This window comes from Hypomesus transpacificus, chromosome 15, assembly GCF_021917145.1.
Source record: "Hypomesus transpacificus isolate Combined female chromosome 15, fHypTra1, whole genome shotgun sequence".
Lineage (NCBI taxonomy): Eukaryota > Metazoa > Chordata > Actinopteri > Osmeriformes > Osmeridae > Hypomesus > Hypomesus transpacificus.
This window is the reverse complement of record NC_061074.1, coordinates 8,638,667-8,656,226: the sequence shown is the minus strand read 5'-3', so window position 1 is coordinate 8,656,226 and position 17,560 is coordinate 8,638,667. Positions and strand designations below refer to the sequence as shown.

General features: G+C 51.1%; 2 protein-coding genes across 4 annotated transcripts; both read left to right on the top strand.

Moving 5' to 3' along the window:
• Nucleotides 1–277: 277 nt before the first annotated feature.
• LOC124478193 (protein jagged-1b-like) lies at nt 278–5,910 on the top strand. The gene is made up of 6 exons (XM_047036385.1): nt 278–857; nt 2,917–3,030; nt 3,242–3,288; nt 3,562–3,738; nt 3,884–4,037; nt 4,335–5,910. Exons 1-6 carry the CDS (start codon nt 836–838, stop codon nt 4,619–4,621), a joined length of 801 nt encoding a protein of 266 aa, XP_046892341.1. The 5' UTR covers nt 278–835; the 3' UTR covers nt 4,622–5,910.
• A 1,609-nt stretch (nt 5,911–7,519) lies between these two features.
• Nucleotides 7,520–17,041, top strand: LOC124478182 (CLK4-associating serine/arginine rich protein). Of its 3 annotated transcripts, none has more exons than XM_047036370.1 (21): nt 7,520–7,626; nt 8,427–8,566; nt 8,700–8,797; nt 8,886–8,987; nt 9,094–9,173; nt 9,313–9,397; nt 9,494–9,633; nt 9,753–9,849; nt 9,943–10,021; nt 10,134–10,207; nt 10,427–10,468; nt 10,585–10,779; nt 11,347–11,718; nt 11,945–12,130; nt 12,469–12,508; nt 14,530–14,590; nt 15,182–15,240; nt 15,352–15,398; nt 15,473–15,570; nt 15,812–15,836; nt 16,360–17,041. In XM_047036370.1, exons 2-21 carry the CDS (start codon nt 8,468–8,470, stop codon nt 16,400–16,402), a joined length of 2,022 nt encoding a protein of 673 aa, XP_046892326.1. In that variant the 5' UTR covers nt 7,520–7,626; nt 8,427–8,467; the 3' UTR covers nt 16,403–17,041. The 3 variants fall into 3 exon arrangements, 2 of the variants coding, with proteins under 2 accessions (XP_046892326.1, XP_046892325.1); XM_047036369.1 differs by having other exon boundaries at nt 11,344–11,718; XR_006957215.1 differs by lacking the exons at nt 15,352–15,398; nt 15,473–15,570; nt 15,812–15,836; nt 16,360–17,041 and having other exon boundaries at nt 11,344–11,718; nt 12,469–12,512; nt 15,182–15,209.
• Nucleotides 17,042–17,560: the final 519 nt, after the last annotated feature.

Genomic DNA, 17,560 nt, shown 5'->3' with positions numbered 1-17,560 from the left:
ACACACTTATCCACACACCCATCCAAACCTACGCACACACATGGCCGCGGGAACTAGGGGTACTGAGGGGGCTGCAGCACCCCCTGACAGCACGAGAATTTAAATTAATATGACTTAAAAATCCACCACTGTGGCACAGCTCTGCAGTAGCGGACTGGCAATCGGGAGCACCGGGAGAAGAATAACGAAGGAAAACCAGGCTAAGAAACGTAGGGTGGGGCTGAAAAATTAAGAGACAAAGAATTCATCTTCACTAGACAAGGTTTTACCAATTGAAAAACGGTTATGTTTATTTTACATAAAGCTCAACTATTTTGCGCTCAAATAAAGGCCCAAAAATTTGACTCGCATTAAGATAGAACAGCCAAACCTGCATCACATCGAACACTGACTATGCTTGCATTAGCAGGGCAGCTGTGGTGGCGTATATGGGGGCCAGTTCTGGTGGGCCGGTCTGGATCAAAGTCCAGGGCCTATCTTTACTCCCAGTCTGTCCCTGCCGCCCTGCAACATTAAGGCCCTCCCAGCACCCCCCTGATAAAATATGTTCCCGCAGCTATGCGCACACATGCACACACACACAAACATCCAAACCTACCCACACACAGGTACACACACACACACACAAACATAAGCATCACCATCATGCACAATATGTGTCACCTCTCAATGATGGATGGTTGAATGGATGCATGGATTGACTGAGTAACTGATTGATTGTGTCTCTCCCTCCTGCCCACCAGGGGTGTCACAGTGCCAGTCCAGTCCGTGTGGGCGTGGTGCGACATGTCAGGAGACTCCAGAGGGGCACCGGTGCCTCTGTCCCCCCGGGTGGATGGGCCGAACCTGCCAGCTGGGTCAGTAGGATGTCTGACACAGTTCTAGAACACAGCGGAACACTGTGGACCAGTTCTAGAACACAGCGGAACACTGTGGACCAGTTCTAGAACACAGCAGAACACAGGACAATTGAATGGAACCTTGCTGCAGAGTGTCTGGGATGACATTTGGCTCCTTAGGAACGACAGTACACATTTGGAGCCATCCTCTGAATGCATGAGTTATGCACTCTCATGCTCTTTCACTGCCACTGTATTCATCTTGGTGTTCCTACATGATACTGTTATATTGAGCCAAGTCACCCCGAGGTTGGATCTCTCCGCTTGGATTTATAATGAAAGATGGTCTACACACACACAGTCACACACACACACAATCATACATACAATGCACATCCACACACAGAGGACACGCTTGGGGGATATAATAGTTAAGGGAGATATTATTTCATGATGACAGTATCCCACTATTCCCTCTGTTAGAGTTATATGTCACTTTGACACCTGATAATCCCACACAGATACACTTCATAGCCCAGAGATATACTGCTCCCCCTTCCCACACACACCACACACACATAAACCACGGCTCCTCACAAGAGGTAGAAACCAACCGAGAATTGCCCTGACCCAAACAGTCTTTTCCCCCCTCTCTCTCCTTCCCTCCTTCTCTCCCCACCTCCCTCCCTCCCGCTCTCTCTCACACCCTACATCACTGTCTGTCTGTCCCTCCCTCTCTCTCTCTCTCTCTCTCTCTCTCTCTCTCTCTCTCTCTCTCTCTCTCTCTCTCTCTCTCTCTCTCTCTCTCTCTCTCTCTCTCGTCCCTCTCTCTCTCTCTCTCTCTCTCTCTCTCTCTCTCCTTACCTCCCTCCCCCCCCTCTCTCTCTCCTTACCTCACACTCTCTCTCTCCCTAGCTCTCTCCCCCCCTCTCTCTCTCTCCCCACCTCCCTCCCTCCCGCTCTCTCTCACACCCTACATCACTGTCTGTCTGTCCCTCCCTCTCTCTCTCTCTCTCTCTCTCTCTCTCTCTCTCTCTCTCTCTCTCTCTCTCTCCCTCTCTCTCTCTCCCTCTCTATCTCTCTCTCTCTCTCTCTCCTTACCTCCCTCCTTCCTTCTCTCTCTCCTTACCTCACACTCTCTCTCTCCCTAGCTCTCTCCCCCCTCTCTCTCTGAGCCCTTCCCAGCTCAGTCCCCTCTATGCTGTGGATCTGTGAGTATCCCTTCCTTCAGGCTCTTTCTATCTCTGCTCTCTCTTTATGCTCTCTCCCGGTCTCTCCTGGGAACTCTCGTTCCTGTAAAACATCTCAGTGGGACTCGACATCACAGGAGTAGGCTTTGGATCACCTTACTTGACCACTTCCTCCCTCCTCATTCAAGGTGTCACATTTTCATTCTTCCCCCTTCCCCCTCCTGTCAGATGCTATCCCCAGGGAGAACATGGGAAGAATGGGTGTGTGGGGAGACACAGAACACAGAGAATAAGAGGTGAAGAGAGTCAAGTTGAGAGATGAAGGGAGGGAGGGAAAGAGAGGTAGACAGATTCAGTCATGTAAGTTGGAGTTTCGAAATGTGTATGAACCGTGGGAACCCAACACAATGTAAAACTGGGCATGCGTTCACTTAAATAGTCCTAAACGGATTTTGAATCACCTCTGTGAGGTTTTCATCGTAGAAATCTCATTCCCTCATTCTGTTGTGTGTGTGTGACATCCCTTTGGGCGTGGATACCCAAATCTGTCGGCTTCTCATCTCTGACGAGCACACATTTCTGTCACCCAGCCGACGGTTTGAGCTGTGAAATGACTGCTTTACCACGGCATTGAAAGCTTTATTGCTTTTCTTTCTCCCGACAGTTTGATGTGATTTGGGCCAGGTACAAACGCACAGATGAAATGAGTAGCTGTAAGGTGTGCTTGGAAAACACACCCGCGGATACATGATGAAAAGCAATATATATGAGTTGTGTTGTTTACATCTCAAATGAAATCTTGAACAGCGTCAAGGTCGGCTCTTTGTTCAATTCAGGATTGACGGTTATGAGAATGTCTCATGCATGGAACGTCTCTCTCTTCTCAGACACCAATGAGTGTGAGATGGACGTGTGTGTCCACGCACGGTCCTGTCGCAATCTGATTGGTGGATACCTTTGTGACTGCCTACCAGGATGGACGGGACCTGACTGTGACATCAGTGAGTATAAAGAACTTCTATGACGTCTGACATTTCCACTCGCTGTTCCACGATGAGCCACCATTGTGAGAAAACCGAACGTCATTCGATGTTGTTGCTAGCCTTGTGAGCTGCAACATGTGGTTTGAATACACCCTTTTACGGCCAGGGGGATATTACATGTCTGAAAGTGTGTGATTGAGAGTGGTGTTATCCTCTCTGTGCTCTTTAGGGGACAGCAGCTGCCAGGGGCTGTGTCTCAACGGAGGTGGATGTGAGGTAAGAGGGTTTCCTGGGTGTACTTCCTGTTTTTTTAGGGACGCCTTGTCCGCTTGACTGTCTGCATCATACTCGGCCTGCTTGTGTGTCCTCGTGGTTTGTGCGAGGGTCATACCCAATATTCTCTCTCCTCACCTGAACCCAAGTTCTCGGTCATTGGTGGGAAGGAACCATGACTCGCTCTGAACACGGCCTTTCGTGGTGACCAGTTGGCCAGCCTCTATAAAGATTCGTCGTGACCTGACCTGACCTCTCTCTTCCTGTTCCCCCCAGGACCTGGTGTCAGGGTCAATCTGCCTGTGTCTGCCAGGGTTCACTGGGAAGCACTGTCAGAACGCCCCCGGCCCCTGTGACAGCGCCCCCTGTCTACACGGAGGATACTGTGTGGAGGAGGCCGGCCGCACGGCCTCCTGTAGCTGTGCGGCGGGATACACTGGACCTTTCTGCCAGGTCAGCTGGCTCAGACAACGCAGCATGTCGTGTTTCCACTTGGATTGTCGCTTAAAACGTGGAAAAAGGAAATGAGCTCAAAGGGGGTGGCCCCCTCCCAGCGACTGTCACCTCTAAACCGGTGTCTCGTTACTTGTCTCTCTAGGTGGTGGTGGTGGATCCGTGCAGTCCTAACCCCTGCCAGCAGGGGGTGCCATGCCGGAGCACGGACGGGGGGTACGTGTGCGGCTGCCCCGAGGGGTACTATGGCAACGAGTGCACGAGCCTCAAGGATCCCTGCCATGGCCAGCACTGCCCAGGTACGTGCCAAGTGCAGAGTGTGTGTTTGGGACTTTTAAACATCCAGAAACGTGACGCTGTACCCCGCACATCCGACAATTGGTCCACTTCCTACTGAGCTGACCTCTCCCTGAGTTTGACCCCCTTACCCTTGGTCAACTACGGTTGCCATCGGCTGCTCCATTGTCAGCCAAGATTATTATGGGTTGGCCCCCTGTGAGCTAAGTAGGATGTGGCCCCTAATTGTGTTGTTGGTCTAAAATGTGTCCAAAGTTTTCCTATTCCCCTCTCATCCTCTCCCCTCTGCTACCTGACAGGCGCCATGTCGGACCCTGCTCGTGGAGGTTTCAGCCTCTACATGGTGCTGGTGGGCGTGTCCGCCTTGGTGACGGCATGCGGCTGCGCGGCCTGTGCCCTCCTCCTCTCCCGTCTGCACCGGCGGCGGAAGAAGCAGCAAGGAGGCCCTCCGGAGGAAGAGGCCATCAACAACCAGAGAGAGTTTGTCACTCTCATCCGAAACCTGGACCGCCCCTCGCCCCTCCTGGCCCCTGTGGGCCCCCACACCTCCGTCCCCGCCCCCCCCGAGCTGCTGCGAGGAGATTGAGCTGACCCTGCCCCCTTCGCCAGTCCCCTCGCACTCCTCCCCGGCCCTCAAACCCTCCCATGCCCACAAACTGGACATCTCCAACCTGGAGAGGGAGAAACTAAACCGCATCCACTACGCAGACAACCAGGAACTGGAGGTGTGACTTGTGGAGCCTTTGAACTCCCAGACCCCAGTCTGTTTGTTTTGCACCCAGCAGGTCTCTCTCTGGGGTCTAACCCCAGTCTCCGGTGCTGTGCCATTGCTGCATTACTTCCTGTGGTGGTGGTGGGTGACCCTAGTCTGACCACTCCCTGAGTTTGACCCCTTACCCTTTGTAAGATGAGATTGCCATTGGCCGCTCTACTGCCAGCCAAAACTATTATGGGCTGACCTTCTGTGAGCTAAGTAGGATGTGGACCCGTAATTTTGTTGTTGGCCTTGATCCTATTTTAGAGCGCAGCCTTGCCAATGGGGAGAGAGATGGCATAAATCTGAACTATGACCTCTGACTTCATCCTGAACTCAGAACTAGTCTGATGTGGGCCTGTGCAGTGTGTATGTGGCCTGTCTCTTTGCCCCGTTTCACCCTAGTCCTGGTGGAGATCACATGGGACCCGTTCCCCTAATGCGATTGGACCAGCCTGCACCAGATAAGCCTGGCTTCCTGTACGGTCTGGGTGTCCAGCCTGAAAGTGTGTTCCAGTGACAGAGGGAGAGGGGGGAAGGTGGGGGTCTCATTCCATGAAGGATGAGTTGATCTGAAGGATCAACTCACATGCTTAAATTTTAAGTGTAGGTGTTTGTTGTTGTTCTGTGTTTCTTGTTTCGTTGTTTGTTTGACTATGTGTGTGTGAGTGTGTGTGAGTGTGTGTGTGTGCGCGCGCATATATGTCTATTACTTGGGGGAGCGAGAGAAGATAAAGCATTAAGAAATGAAAGAATCACATTTACTAAATCAACACATTTTAAATGGTGCCCTTTAGTAAAGAAAAACAACACCCAGAGAGATAAACAAAATAGAAAATGCTCTCAAAAATGTTCAGAAATAAGTTTTAACTTTAGGAATGAACTGAATTCTAACACTACACTGTTGCCTGCATGGTCTCTGTAACAAACTCTGTTCAAAGATGTATGATTTTTATACCTTTGTGTAAAATAGCAATGTTGTATATTTGTTGTACATATTGATACTGATCTTTTTGTACTGTGGTTTGGTCTCCGAATGTTTTAATCATTGCTTTTTGTTCTCTGTCCCCTTCCATATGTCTGAGAAGACCAGCTAATATGGATTGTGATTAAAGTGCATTTAACTGATAAAGATGTGTGTGTATCTTCAATCCAACCTGTGTATGTGTGTGTGTGCGTGTGTATATGTGTGTGTGTGTGTGTTATGTCTGTTCACTATGACCTTGCTTTTGTTATCCCATCATGGCTTTCAGCTACTGTGATTGTGTCACTGGGTCAGACTGCACACGCACATTACTTCTCAGCAATCATTTAAATCAAAGACGCGCACACACACACACGCACACACACAGATTCTGACTGCCTGTGGACCACCTGGCTGGCCTCCATGTTTCAACTGATGTCAGAGCCAGTGAAGTCCCCAGTTCAGCCAACTGAGAGTATGAGAGTGTGTGTTTACGTGTGTGTGTGTGTGGGTGTGTGTGAGTGTGTGTTTACGTGTGTGTGTGTGTGTGTGTGTGTGTGTGTGTGCGTGTGCGTGTGTGTGTGTCTGTATAAAGGTCGTAGATGCCTTCGGTTTGTCCGTAAACTGAGAGAGATAAAAGAGAGTGATGTTTTGATGGTGAGAGACAGAAAGTGAGCGAGAGGTCACAGGGGTGGAGAGGCTTATGAGTATGACGAATGTGACCTTTGACCTGCTGGAAATGACCATGAGCTTCCTGTCCCCACCCTGACCAGAAGGAAATGTAGGAAATAGTGTGCTCTTACCATCTCTCTCACTCTCTCTCTCCTATCTCTCTCTCACTCACCTCTCTGTCTCTCTCTCTCTCTCTCACACTCACTCTCTCACTCACTCACCTCTCTCTCTCTCTCTCTGTCACTCTCTCTCCTCTCTCTCCTCTCTCTGTCTCTCTCTCTCCTCTCTCTCTGTCTCTCTCTCTCCTCTCTCTCCTCTCTCTCCTCTCTCTCTCTGTCTCTCTGTCTCTCTCTTTCCTCTCTCCTCTCTCTCCTCTCTCTGTCTCTCTCTCTCCTCTCTCTCCTCTCTCTCCTCTCTCTCTCTGTCTCTCTCTCTCCTCTCTCTCTCTCTCTCTCCTCTCTCTCTCTGTCTCTCTGTCTCTCTCTCTCCTCTCTCTCCTCTCTCTCCTCTCTCTGTCTCTCTCTCTCCTCTCTCTCTCTCACACACACACACTTTATTGCAGGAACCCCTTCACACCTGCTGTGACGGTCAGGATGTGAAACTAAAACCCTCCCTCCAGAATGCATCCAGTGGGACAGCGCTCTGGACATTACGTTTTAATTGATGAACATATTGATGCATGATTTCTAACACAGTTCACAGTGTTAGATCCAGTGTTTCAAGTCCATCTGTGAATGTTTGTGTGTTAGTTTTCATCTAAGTCTTATCTTAAATCTTATCTTAGTTTTGCATCTTAGTTTTTGCCTTCTTGTGATGGGTGTGAATCATTGAATTAGTCTGTTTCATGGGGACCCAGAACATTTTGTATCATCCAGGTGGTTTTGAGGAAAAGTATTTTAAGTATGGTAATCACATTTTAAGTTAATGCAGCAGGGCAATGTGATACAGAGGAATAACAAATAAATCCGTGTGAATATCAACAATTTCTTGTTAACATGCACAATCATGACTCATGCAGAACAAGACATGTAATCGACTGCTCCCTTCTGGTCGTTAGAGGTAGTGCATGCAGTTTCTGTTCGAGATCACTAAACTTCCTCTGTTGGGACACAAGGAGGTGTGACAAGATTTCGGCTGCAATCGCCGAGTTGAACAATCTGAACGGAATACCCAAGTGTTTGTTGTTGGTTTACAAAAACTGGTAGGTATTCAAATATTTTAGTTTCTGATCACACACATGTATTTCTCAATACCCTATCTTCACCTCAAATGTAGCAAGTTGGCTAGCTTAGTACGTTATTGTTCTACGACATAGAAAGCTAGCATTAGCTAGCTAACTGAGGCCTAGTTAATTTTGCAGTAGCTAGCCAGGTAGCCTTAGCTATAATTAGCTAGCTAGCTACTTGCAGCATTGCATGCTTTTTCTGATTGTCTGTCTAACAGCATATACGTAATAGTTTACATTCTAAATATGGTTTTATAGTTGTATGTATTAAAGAAAGCAACATTATTTAGAAATTATATGCAAAATGGTTTCCCTAGTCCCCTCAACCTCACCAACCAGCTGCATGGTGTTGTGGCTTTAGCTGCTAGAGCTAGCTAGCTAGCTTGGTTACAGAGCACTAACTTACTCAGTACGTTAGATATGTAGTTACCACACTACCCGTACTAAACTAAAACGCTATCAGTTTATGGTCTTGAAGGACCTAACGTTATTTCTTTACCGAAAAGTCATGTGATTCAGAGAAATTAAATATTCCTATAAGTTCAGCGTGTGTTTGGACCTAGCGCAATGGCCAAATGACCAGTTCGTTTACATTCTTATGACAAGTTATCCATGCCGGGCAATTAAGGGTGATACAGGTTGTGGGGCAAAGCCCAGACTTGAGATAGAGGAGCACACACACCCATCCTCTGATTTATTTCGTGTTTCCTTCTCTTACCCCCCCCCCCCCCCACACACACACACACACTCACACTCACTGACCCCCATCTCCACAGCAACCGTGCCGCGCCGCGCCCCCACCCCGAGCGGTGCCGTCATGTGGCAGGAGGCCCGCAAGCACGAGAGGAAACTGCGTGGCATGATGGTGGACTACAAACGACGCGGCGAGCGCCGGCGAGAGTACTACGAGAAGATTGTAAGACCCGTCCCTCTGGATGTCACTCTGAGAATGTGATAAGTGTCCCCTCTGCTCACTCTCTGTCTGTCTCTCTCTCTCTCTCTCTCTCTCTCTCTCTCTCTCTCTCTCTCTCTCCATCTCTCCACTGCAGAAAAAGGACCCGGCTCAGTTCCTTCAGGTTCACGGCCGGGCCTATAAGATCCATCTAGACTCTGCTGTTGCGCTCGCCGCAGAAAGCCCCATTAACATGTGAGGAAAACAGACACACACACATACACACACACACACACACAGCCCACACTGTGTGATTACTCATGTGTCATGCCCTTCTGTCTAGGATGCCCTGGCTGGGAGACGCCAATAACATGATTGACAGGTTTGACGTGAGAGCTCACCTTGATTACATACCCACCTACACTCCTCCACTGCTCAGCACAGTGTAAGTCGGCCTCAGAGAAAATACTTTGGTTTGCATAGGAACAAATGGTGAGGGTGTGTGTGTGTGTGGCTCTAATTTGGTGTACTGTATTCCATTGTGGTTCTAGCACTCCGGAACAGGAGTCGGAGGAGAGGAAATGCAACTATGAGCGCTACCGAGGCCTGGTGCAGAATGACTTTGCTAACAGTGAGTTTCCACTGGCCTTGTTATTCACACAGGACCCTCCTGTGGACGGCAGGCGGTTCATCTGCTGTCTCCTGGGTCCTAGCTCCCGCTGGGTATATTTTGCTCATGTTGTGTCTGTGCTCTGTCACCCTCCCTGCAGTCTCTGAGGAGCAGTGCTTGTACCAGATCTACGTGGACGAGCTCTACGGTGGCCTGCAGAGGCCAAACGAGGACGAGAAAAAAAAGTACGCCCCACCGTCTTCACAAACAAACGAGTGCTCTGTCCTCGTCTATCGAGTTGGTTGGTATTCAGTGTGTGATACTTTCTCTTCGCTGAGCAGGCTGGCTGAGAAGAAGGCCACCATTGGCTACACGTACGAGGACAGCACCGTGACGGAGCCCGACGGCCAATCAGAAAAGGGAGAAGAGGACGACTCGGAGAACAGCGAATCAGAGGAAGACGAGGGCATTCCCGACATCGGTGAGGAAACTTTTGCGTGGGGTGGTTAGTGTAAATCCACGCTTTGATATTGAACATACTGTTGGAGTTTAACATAGCTCAGTCCTAACCTTAAATGTGTGTGTGTGTGTGTGTCACAGATGTGGAGGTGGATGTTGATGAGCTGAACCAGGAGCAGGTGTTGGACATAAACAAGATGGCCTCACCGTATGGCATGGCAGAAGGAGACTTTGTCAGGTTAGTCTGTCACCCTCGCCGTCACTGGTCCGATGTGAAAGAAAAAAAATGCAACACTGTACCCAGGAAGTGACCTATGACGTTGTCCAATAGGATGCTGAGGAAGGACAAGGAGGAAGTGGAGGCCATCAAACATGCCAAGGCCCTGGAGGCAGAGAAGGCCATGTACTCTGTAAGACTGGAACCGTGTGTTTGTGCGTGTGTGTGTGCGTGTGTGTGTGCGTGTGTGTGCGCGTGTGTGTGCGTGTGCGCGTCTCCCTCACTGTGTGTTTGATGTGTCACAGGGTCGTCGTTCTCGCAGACAGAGGAGGGAATTCAGAGAGAAGAGGCTGAAGGGCCGACAGATCAGCCCCCCCAGGTACCTGACCCCCCCTTCCCCCCCCCCCCCCTGCAGAACACAGCCTGAACACCTGACTCCCCCCCCCTCCCCTGCAGAACATAGCCTGAACCCCTGGCCGCTCTCCTGACTGGCTCCTTCACCCTCTCCCCCCTCCTTCAACACTTCCTTTTTTTTTTTACCACAAACCAATGGGAGGGCATCGAGTCTAAATGCCACACGTGTGTTTGTCTGTTCCAGCTACGCCAGAAGGGACAGCCCCACCTACGACCCCTACAAAAGGTGAGGACCTCCCACTGCTCTTGCCACGCTCAGCTGCTGTGGATGCCCCGGGCAAGATGGCCGCCAGCGCCAGGTGCTCATCCTTCCTCTCTCTCTCACCCCCTCTCTCCACTCAGACCTGAGTCCGAGTCCAGCTCCGAGTCCCGGTCTCGCTCCCGGTCGCCAGGCCCAGAGAAGATCACCTTCATCACCAGCTTTGGAGGAAGTGACGAGGAGGCTGCCGCCGCCGCTGCCGCCAACCAGGCTCCGCCTACTGCCCTCCCCCCCGTCAACTCGCAGCACCACCCCGCAGGTCATAGCAGGGGCTCCCGGTCGGTAACTTTCCCCTTCCTGGCTTCTCATTGGTTGTGTTCTACTGTCACTCATTTTGCTGTCCAACCAAATTACCTCAGTAGATGTAGATTGCCAGATGGGTGCTTGTATGGTTGGCGGGTGTGATGGAGCTGAGATGGTCAGACCAGTCTGTTGGATCCTCTTAGCCATGTAGTGAATTAGCCTACAGAGAAAGATCACAGTTTGAGCTATGCATGTCGCCCCCAGCAACAAGCACAAGTCAGACGTGCGTGTGTGTGAGAGAGAGACACTGACGCACATTCAAGAATGATGGGACTGCATGACATGATGTTCTGCGTTGTTGGCTAAAGCTAAAGCACCCTGGATGGGCTTGCTTTTCCCACCGTTAGTTGATCACCTGTTTCCACTCTTGACTGTGATTGGCTGTGCAACACCAGCAGCTTAAAGTACGCCGCACCACGGAAGACAACCTGAATCTGAATCCCGTTTTTTTTTTTTTTTTTTTTACTTTGACGGAACTCCTGAGTTCTATGAGCCTGTGGGGCGTGTCCTAACATCCCCGTGTGTGTCTGTCTCTCCAGCAGACGAAGGTCGTCCTCCAGCCACTCCTCCTCCTCCTCCTCCTCACGCTCCTCCTCGCGCTCCTCCTCCTCGCGCTCACGCCGCGGCCGGCGGGGTCGGGGGGGCCGGGACGGCGGCGGGCGCCGCTCCCGCTCCGGCTCGCGCTCCAGGCGGCGCTCGGACTCGCGCTCCAGGGGGCGGGGCAGCAACGGAGGGGGCGGGAGCCGGAGGAGGTACAACCGCACGCGGTCGCACTCCAACGACCGGGAGAGGGACCGAGAGCGGGAGAGAGAGAGGGACCGAGAGCGGGAGAGAGAGAGGGACCGAGAGAGGGAGAAAGAGCGGGAGAGAGAGAGGGACAGGGGCCGGCGCTACTCTGCTCGTAGACGAACACGGTAAGACTTTTGGCGGCCGGTAACAAAACATGGTTAACTGGAACATGTGTGTGTGTGTGTGAGAGAAAAGGCATGTTCCTCTGTAGAAGGTGTGGTCCTGGATGTGTGTGTGTCTGCACGCTTGAACTTAACTGGCGTGTGTGTGTGTGTGTCGGTCGGTGTGTGTGTGTGGGTGCTGGCGGGCACCCTGAGTAACCTTGGCGACCGTCCCCCCTCCCTCCTGTAGGTCTCGCTCCAGCTCGCGGCAGGGGGCCAGTGCCAAGTGGGGGGGTCGGAGTTCCGGAGGGCACCGGAGAGGGGGCAGCAGCAGCCCCAGCCCCCCCCTGTCCCCCAGCCCCCCCAGCCGGAGCCCCTCCCCTTCCCCCAGGGGGGCCCCGCCCTCTGCCACCGCCCTGTCTGACAAGCTGAGAAAGTGAGTGCTGTTGTGGTGGCACGCATGCAGAGGACATGAGGCCACACGCTCATTCTGAGTCACACACAACACAGCAGCTCTGCGTCACACATCCACAGCCCCAGCGGGCGTTTGGTCCCATTTCTTAATATGTGTAAACGTAGAAAAAGGCAACAGCTCAACCAACAACACTGTGGACCCGTGGACACCACCTGAGTCTAAATGAGTATCTTAAATGTAGTACCGCTGATTGTCCTGTAGGTAGAGCCATTGGATGAGAACTTGATGTATTATGTATGTATGGCGTTCATGTCCCCCCCCTCTCTCTCCCCCCCTCCCTCTCCCCCCCCCCCCTCCAGGCCTGATACTCCGGGTGGTAAAGAGACGGGAGCTGCCAAAGTCAGTAAGAATTTGATCTCGCTGGGTTTGTTGCTTAAGTCTACGCCTCCCTCACTCCTGACAGGCTGCCCTGGTTGTCCAATCAGGTTGCGGGGTCCCGCCCCCTCCCCCGGGCCTCCGTTACACACAGCCTATGGCGTTTTCAGCCCCCTGTTTTTGACTCCGCCCTCCCGTCTGGACGTGTGACCGTTTAGCGGCTCCCAGTGTTGACGTGTAACCACCTTGCTCACCCTGCTGGCTGTAGCCCCGCCCCTTTTCCTGCCGTCCACCGACAGTGTGGGAGGAGCCTCCAGAGCTGTCTGCCGAGGAGCGTCTCTGACCACACCCGTCTCTCTCCTCTCTGTGTTGAATAGAGCTCCGGGTGACCTCTGCCCTGGGTGGAGGTAGCCAGTGAAGGGCCTTCTGAGCAGGGGTGGGGGCCATGGGGTGGGGGGCTGGGGGTCGGGGGGCTGGTGATTGGGTGGTCAGAGGGGTGGGATTGATCCATTGTAGTGTGTAGTGTTTCTCACTCAGTCTCCACTGTCGTGGAGTCACTGTAAGGTGAACGGTGAAAGCTGATGTGTGCTTGTCCCCTCATTGATTCCTTTTCTTGCTTCCTTTCCTGTGCCCTGCCCCCTTCATCAATGATCTCTATAGATTTTTTGGGTAAGTGTTGTTGTCAATAGCGTGTTGTCTTGCAGGAGCAGTCCTGGGTAAAGATAGATGTGTTTAAAGGACTTCTGTGAATGGTGGGAACCTTAATAGTTAGCCCTGTCTTGTGGTTCAACAGTATTATAGTAGAATTTAGATGTAGGTTGTCGACCATTCTGGGGCCGTGTAGATGTGTCGTTTATAGACTGTGTCATAGGGTTTGGATCCTCTGAAAATGCAGCGTCACTTCCTTGCCTAAATCGCTGATGCGGAACAGCAGTGGAACAAGTATGTGGTTTTTCACCCGTCCAATCGCTTCAGATCCCAGGTGCTCGTTGAGGCAGCGAGGAAGACGCACGCTTGCGTCTCCAGTTGGTTTCAGACGGGGCTGTGGACTAGCCGCGGCCTGCGCCGCTGAGCCAGCCAGGGGGCCTGGGGAGCTGGGACGCCTCCTGGACAGCAGGTGCTGCTAACGAGCCCCGGCAGGCCAGCCAGCGCGCCACACCTCGCCTCTCCCACCAGAGGCCCGGGGAGGCGTAGCGAGAGCTCAAACCAGTTCAGGAAGGACTTCACCTGGACGCGGACCAAGGGGGGCGGAGATCTCCCTGCCGGCACAGTCGCTGGGAGATCAGAGCCCAGACAGAATATGGCTAGATGAGAACACATGATGGTGTTTTGATTTCGTCCCGAGTCTTTTGTCATGGGTTATGAGCGCTGACGTTCGATCACGTCCCTGAATCTGGACAGGATGAGCTAGTAATGAGCCTGTTGGGCTGTGAGAGACTAGTGGCTGTGGCGGAGGGGGGGGAGGGGCAGCAAGGAGCAAGTGTTCTCTGCAGCAGAGAGCAGGCTGGGACAGGACTGTGTGTCTGGAGCTGTTTTGACCTGTAGTTCTTGCATGACCAGCTGAATTCCTACCTGGCCAGGTACACCCAGGAAGGGGTGTGGCCTTCATGAGCAACACTTAACACAAACAACTCCTGACTGAACTCAGTGGACCTGAACTTGTTGTTGCTTTGTTCAATCCCCTTTACTCCCCCCCCTTCCAGCACGCACCCCCTACATTCATATATACATTAGACCCATATGGAGAGACCAGTGAAATGTAACCTGACCCCCACCCCCCTCACCCAGTCATGCTGTCCCAGACTATCTGCAGGGAACAGGCACAGAGTTCACCTCTCCTCATGGCACATAGCGCCCTCTCCTCCAGCCCTGGCGGAACACCATAGACCCTACATGTGATTTATTTATATGTATGTTTGCCCTCAGCTAACCCGGGTCCGAACCACCTGGCACTGTATATAAGACTTAGCGTGCGCGCACACACACACACAGAAGGCCTGCGTCCCAGCCTGGAGACTGTTCTGATGTGTGTGTGTGTTTTACAGCCTAAGATGACCCCGCAGGAGAAGTTGAAGATACGCATGCAGAAGGCCCTCAACAGGCAGTGTGAGTGAAGCTCCCTGCTCACACACACACATACACACACACACACACATCAGAATCAGAATTCGGTTTATTCTCCATGTATGTTACACAAACACAGTCTACTGTGGCAGGAAGGTGCAGACAAGTTAACAAAATTTAAATGGACCTTCCAGGGGGGGGGTGGGGGGTGCCGTTGGGGGGGTGGGGCGCCCCCCTAATATAATGGTAGGGGAAACACTGCATAAATGGATCTTAAATTAAGTTTAAAAAGTATAATAGTTCAACTAATTCTAAGAACTAAACAATAAATAAAATAAATAAATATATATATATAAGAATTTAAATGAGCATGAGAATTTAAATGAGCAAACACACCTTTATACACACACACACGGCCTGTTTCACTGCCTCATGTTGACATGTTTCAATGATGGCTCGATTGTAATGACTGTATGATTGTAACGTTCAAATGGAGCACTAAGGGTCCAAAGAGATGCTGGCTGTCGTCACATTGGCCGGTATTAAGTTACGAGGAATGAGCTCGTAGGCTGGATCGCTTGTTATACATGAGGAGTAAATCTGTTTCCTTTTGTGATCTTTCTGTTCCCTCAGCCAAGGCGGATAAGAGAGCTGCCCAGGTGAAGATCCAGCAGCAGGAGAACAAGCGGCAGGTGTGTGTGTGTCACCTTCACACAGTATCCACCACAAACACACACACACGTTGAACATTCCTCCCGGCACCAGACAATGTTTTTCATGCTGCCCGCATGTGTGTCTCCCAGGAGCGAGAGGGGGAGCTGCGAACCATGGCACGCAAGATCCGCATGAAGTAAGACCGTGTGTGTGTGTGTGAGAGTCAGTGTTGTGTTAGTATGAATATCTGACCAATCGGCTGTCCTCCAGGGAGCGTGAGCGTCGTGAGAAAGAGAGGGACGAGTGGGAGAAGCAGTACGGGCACCAAAGTCACTCGCCCTCGCCGTCGCCCTCGCCATCCAAATACAGTAAGTCCCTGAAGGCCACCCGCTCACCTGTCAGCAGGGGGGGGGGAGCGCTCGGCGGGTGTAACCTGCCCCCCCCCCCCCTGCCCCGAGCACCCACAGGTTGCTCTTCAAACCCCTCCAGTGGGCGCCACTAACTGTGCCGCGTTTGTTTCAACCGCCAAAGCGTCATGTGCCCCAGTGTTGCTGCAGGCTGATGTCTTGATGAATCATGTTGCTTCTTCTCTGCCCTCTGCTCCCCCAGGCCGTGACCACAGCTCATCCAGAAGGTATGTGAGACACCCAGAGAATCCCAGCACTCGCTGCCAACACGGAGGGACTGGGTGCTTCTATCACCACATTACACACACACACCCACACAGACACACACACTTGGATACGTTTTGAGATTTGTCTTGTTGTGGCTTTGATATTCTTGGTCGTAGACTGTCTCACATTATACGTGCACGTGAGCACACACGAAATGTAGTTCCTGTCAGAAAGACGTTTCACACATACACACACACACAGTCAAACCATGAGAGGAGTCTAGTGCAGGTGACTGGAGCGCTGCAGGATCTGGTCTCACATTGTCATGCATCTTGTGTGCTCCTTCCCCCCCCTCCCTCCCTCCCTCCCCCCCTCCCTCCTTCCTCTCTCCCTCCCTCCTTACCTCTCCCCCCCCCCTCTTCTCCTTCCTCCCCCCCTCCCTCCCTCCTCTCCTTCCTCTCTCCCTCCATCCTCTCCTTCCTCTCTCCCCCCCTACCTCCCTCCTCTCCTTCCTCTCTCTTTCTCTCCATGTCTGTCTCTCAGGAGGTCTCGTTCACGATCAAGGAGCCCATACTACCGATATTGAGACAACCAGAGACACACTGAACCCCTCCCTCCCCCTTTCTCATCCCTTCCTCTGTCTCCGTCTTGTCCTCGAGGCAAATAGGCATGAGAAGAAAGTATGCCTGGTAGACGATGGAGAGAAGAGGAGAGAGGGACCTGGAGGGGAAAGGGCAAGTGAAGACCTGAAATGAAGGCCAGACTTGGGAGATGAATGTCATAATAGTGAATTCTGATCTGGTATCATAGGTTATTTCATCTGCAACTAGAGTCGTTGATGAATTGTCATTAAAACTGATACCTTGCATCTGGTCACACCTCTGAATCTTTAATCCTGGGAATTGGCATTGGCAAAGAGAAGTCCTCTCTTTTCTTTTCCTCACCTGTTCACACGGTCACTTCTGCCTGTTCAACACAGATGCATCTGTAAATACGATTGCTCCTTTTGAAGTTGGAAAAAAAAATGCTCTGATGGAAATTGTCATTTTGTGAATATTTGGAAAACTATTGATTAACTTCTGCCTCAGAGTCTTTGTAAGCCAGGCAGCTCAGTCACCCACCTACACAATTATGTACATGTGAACTGTTATGAGTTACGTTTTGTTTTATTCCGAATAATATCAAATATTAGATGGTGAATTCCAAATAAAACGAACACAGAGTATTGGATGTGTCGGACGCTTCATTTGTGTTTATGAACTTAACTTAATGGACTCTACCTAAAGCCATAATAATGTTTTGACTTCGTCACCAGATGGCGCCAAAACTCATTATCACACTTTATAAAAAAATGTCCAAATGCTTTTAGAAAAGACATTGTTAGACAGTCTTGTCAAAGAAGGGTTAGTCGTCACATGTTGTGTTACTACATTGTGTAATGAAAGTCCAAGATGTCTCAAATTCGGATACCAAGTATGACGCTGATTATTTATTAGGTTTTACACCAATCTATGCCTTTTAGTTAAATGGTTTATTTTGCTTTTTGGGCTCAGATACATTGAAAAGAGACTTGTCACATAAGGTTTTCTGTAATGTATCTATAAGGTCTGGTAGTGGGGGTGAAACAAACCGCCAGTTTTCTTCGGTTTCGAAATCAGCCGGACAGCAAAACACCTGTCTTCAGCGACCTCGTTAAAGCCACTTCCTCCTCACCCACATCCTTAGTAAAGAAACAAGGCTAAGC